Genomic DNA, 3815 nt, shown 5'->3' on the forward strand with positions numbered 1-3815 from the left:
GGTGTGCGGGAGATCGCTCTTTGTGTGCCTGTGGGCGCTGCCACGTCGGGGAGTGTCTCTGGATTGTTTCTGCCCTCACACCACACACGTGCTGGTCAGACTTGAGCGTTTACTATTGCCCTGACCGAGCTGCGCAGCTCCTCGCTTACGTCAGAAGATGTGCAAAGCTGTAAGATCTTTAAAGTCTGTGTGATGAGGTATGCTGGAGGCTTGATTTTGTCCCACTGGTCCTTAGAAGGGAAATGTAAGTATGCACGCAGTCTGTCGAAGAGCCGCAGGATCCTCACCCTGAAGGCAAGCAGCAGGAGCTCGTCTTCGCCCAGCCGGGCAGGGGGAGGCAGCCGGCCGCCGTCACAGACCTGGGGAGCAGAGGTGAACAGTGTCAGCAGAGCCTCAGCAGCTCAGGGCAAAGCTTCAGCGCTTTGGTCTCTCTCCCCCCAGCAGACAAACCTGCCCGCTGTGAAGGAAGGGAGCTGCCACACACCCTGCCCCGCGTGGATCGTGGCTCTCCTCCCCATGGCCACCGTGGAGCTGCCCGTGCGCTTGAGAAATACCTGTGCTTTGGTTCCCATGCTGAATTTTGCTTGTTGCCCCATGGCAAGGAAGGAAACAGTGATCTTGTCCTGGCCCAGAATCCTGACCCCCACGTGCTGGTTCAGCGAGATGAAGATGGGGCTCAGCGGGACGTGGGGTCCCGATGACGTGGTGCTGTTTGGCCACGTCCACCTTCTCACCCGGCTGCCTGCTTGGTCCAAATACTGCCCTCCCTGAATACTCATGTTTATCCTAAAAGAGAGGGAGGTCAAAGCTCTGCCCCTGCAGCTCCCACCACAGATGTCCCTCGTTCCCCAGAGGGAGGGGACTGAGGTACAGCTTGTTTGGGATTTAACCTCCTGCCTCAAGACACAGCTGGGGTAGCCTTGCTCTCCTGGGAGGCACCCACAGCAGGGCCCTGGAGCTGCTCTAGTTGTCTTTTAATTTTTGCGTGCTCTGACCGACGTGAACGTACCACACGGCTCCATTCGGATAATAGCAAGTGCTTCTGCCGTTGGACTTAAATACTGCTCGTATTCCGGCGTCACTCCGCTTGTCTTCCTGTACTATGCAAACGAGCCGCTTTTCCTCTCGCACAACGATGATTGCCAGGTTTCCAGAGGGATAGCTGTTCTCAGATGAGGTGTTCATAACCCTTCTGTTTGTCTAGTTGGTCTATTATTGCACACTAAATGTAAAACTGGACGCGTTACCTAGATCGCCGCGTTGAAGGCGGAACAGCGGGTGCTGCCAGCGCTTCTCTCTCGCAGTGGAGTATTCTGTGTGCGCTGACAGAGGGCGGTTAGAGATACGGAATACATTTTTCTTGTTTTCTAACCCATCACCCAGGCGCTTTCAGAGCTCGCGCAGGCAGCAGCGACCTCCCAGCAGTGGCCAGAGTTTGGGAGCAGGTCCAAACCCTGGGGCCGGCGCTTCCTAACGGGGTGTAAAAGACAGAAGCGCCCGTCCTTCACCAAAGCTCCTGGCTGATCTGAAAAACTTCACGCCAAGAGCTAGGTAAGTGGTTTCGCTACTGCTTTTTTTCCCAGAACTGTGAAGTGAGTGTGAGTGGTGGAGCAGGTTATGTGGTGGTGGAGCAGACGAGGGCACCCTTAAAATTCCAGTTACAGCCCTGGATGAATGCAGGCAAACGAACCCCGTGAAGGATACAATAACTGCGCCGTTCCATCCGGAAGCATGGTGAGGAATTTCCCTCCGTGTTTGTAGTATTTTTCCAACAGTTCATTCTTCACTACCTGAGAGTGGGAAAGAAAAGATGAAACGGGTGAAAGCAGCCCTGAGCCAACTGCCCTTCGAGGTGCCGGGCTCCCGGAGCGCACGGCCGGGGCGCAGCCACTCGCCTTCCCACCCACGAGGGTGAAATCACAGCAGGTGACATCGCAGGAGGCGCTGCAGGAGCTGGGCTCCTCCTCGGGCTTTGCTGCTCTCTCCACAGGCACCAGCGTCGGGCCCTCCGGCGACGGGGGCTCCCGCGAAAGCAGGTAGGAGATCGTGCCGGATTGATTTGAACCTGGAGAGCGAGGGGAAGGTGGTGTGCGCCGGCGTCGGGGCACCCAGCACCTCAGCAGGGGAGGGGGAATTAATTTCTGGCTGAAGTGCTCCATCCTGGGAGTCTGTCTCGGGCTATTTTCTGTCTCACGAGGACAGCCCACAGTGTGTAGCTATTTCGGAGAACAGCTAATTGTTGGGCGTAACGCAGTAGCAGCTAATCTCCCTCATTTGGCAGTTCCCACCTTCCAGGGGCTTGGTTTTGCCAATTTATTATTCTCTAAGGTCAATTTCTGCGCATCTCAGCTGAAACCTTCAGATGTAAATAGTGGAAGTCACAGCAAGGAGGTCCTCTGGGCAATGGGAGTGTAACGGCTTTTGTTTTTTCACGGGAGGGATTATTTAACAGGGCAACGTCTCATTTAATGGGATTGCACGCTTGACAATGAACATGCTGCTCTATGAATCCTCCTGGTCAATTAGAGAGCGTTAAAGATGAGCATTTCTATTGAATTCATCGCTGTAATAAATAGAGAGCTAAATGCATGAGGAAATGCAGACTCACGTTCAGCCACACTCGTGGGCTCTGCTGCCAGGAAAGCCAACTGCCTGGCCATTCGCCGCTCCTGCTGCCTGGAAGATGAAAGCAGCCCTCACAGACGTTTCATACAGCCCGTCCCAAAAGCTACAAGTGCTGGACATCCTTGCCACAGCAACACAGGTTTCCGAACCTGTTTTTTCTCGCCACTTGCATACTTGCAAGTAACAGTTAGAGGCGACTGTTATATCACCAAAATAATAATATCTCAGCAAAAAGGAATTGCTCCCATACAGAGGTTTTGGTGAGCAGACTCTGTGACTGCAGATCAGCCTTACTGCCAGCAGGGCTGGACGCAGTAATGGACTTTTGCATCAAGTTTTTATGTACAAGAGGGTAACTGCCCAAAAGACCAGGGAAACAGCTAATCCCATGAATATTTTTGCTGTTCTTCTTATCCTGCGTCCTACATGTCAGCGTCTGACGATGGCTTTGGCTTATGTCCTGTACAAAACACACTGTCAGAGTGCGAAGGATCTTCGAGGAAACTAACGATTTACTTGCAGGTATGCTGATTTACTTTTCTTTAAGCCTATTTGCATGAGCTTTGGGCCTCCTGCTTAACAGCCCAGTGTTCTCGTGACTCTGGAAGCTCGAACCCAAATGCGTGCCACAGTTCACGCAGCACAGCAGAGAAACAGAAATTCAAGCGTTGTTCCAGCACCTGAGCTAAAAGCTGGACCCAAATATTATCCCTCTCACAGAGCAACTATGCTTTTGGCTCTACCTGTCTCTAGATACTGCGTCTGTCAGCAGCAGAATTACTGCCGGACTTAGCACAGATCTCGCCGCCTTCTAATACAGCCTGAGGAGAGAAGAGCCAAGAGGATCCAAATGGAACATGAGCTTACGTGCTTAATGCAATTTTTTTTGTCTTTCATTCCCTCTCGCTGCAGTTTCATTTTCCTAACGTGCCTCTTCCCCCCGGAGTCGCTGCTGCTCCTCACACAGACCTGGCCCCCGGTTCTCCCCGGAGTCCTTTCCCGGTACCTCTGGTACGCTCTCTCCTTCCGCAGCTGTCTGTCGGTGCGGTGGGACCTGTGGGGGCCGGCAGCGCGGGGAACGCTGCGGGCTTCTTCGTGCTTCCTCCTCTCAGCTACGATGAACTCGTAGAGCTCTCGATTGCGCTCGCAGCAGAATTTCTGGAAGGCAGGAGAGCAGTGCGGCGGGGGGG

At 53.6% G+C, this 3815-nt stretch overlaps 1 protein-coding gene across 1 annotated transcript in view; it reads right to left on the minus strand.

Annotated features, from left to right (window-relative positions):
- Window positions 1-95: 95 nt before the first annotated feature.
- LOC104280259 (glutamate-rich protein 6-like) overlaps window positions 96-3815 on the minus strand; it is a gene marked incomplete at its 5' end in the record, with an annotated part of 4825 nt that continues 1105 nt past the window's right edge. The window contains 7 exon segments of the mRNA XM_009877843.1: window positions 96-359; window positions 555-786; window positions 1010-1162; window positions 1705-1790; window positions 1896-2065; window positions 2609-2676; window positions 3632-3783. Coding sequence (XP_009876145.1) covers window positions 96-359; window positions 555-786; window positions 1010-1162; window positions 1705-1790; window positions 1896-2065; window positions 2609-2676; window positions 3632-3783 — 1125 coding nt within the window.

Source organism: Apaloderma vittatum, unplaced genomic scaffold (genome assembly GCF_000703405.1).
Source record: "Apaloderma vittatum isolate BGI_N311 unplaced genomic scaffold, ASM70340v1 scaffold36271, whole genome shotgun sequence".
Taxonomy (NCBI): domain Eukaryota; kingdom Metazoa; phylum Chordata; class Aves; order Trogoniformes; family Trogonidae; genus Apaloderma; species Apaloderma vittatum.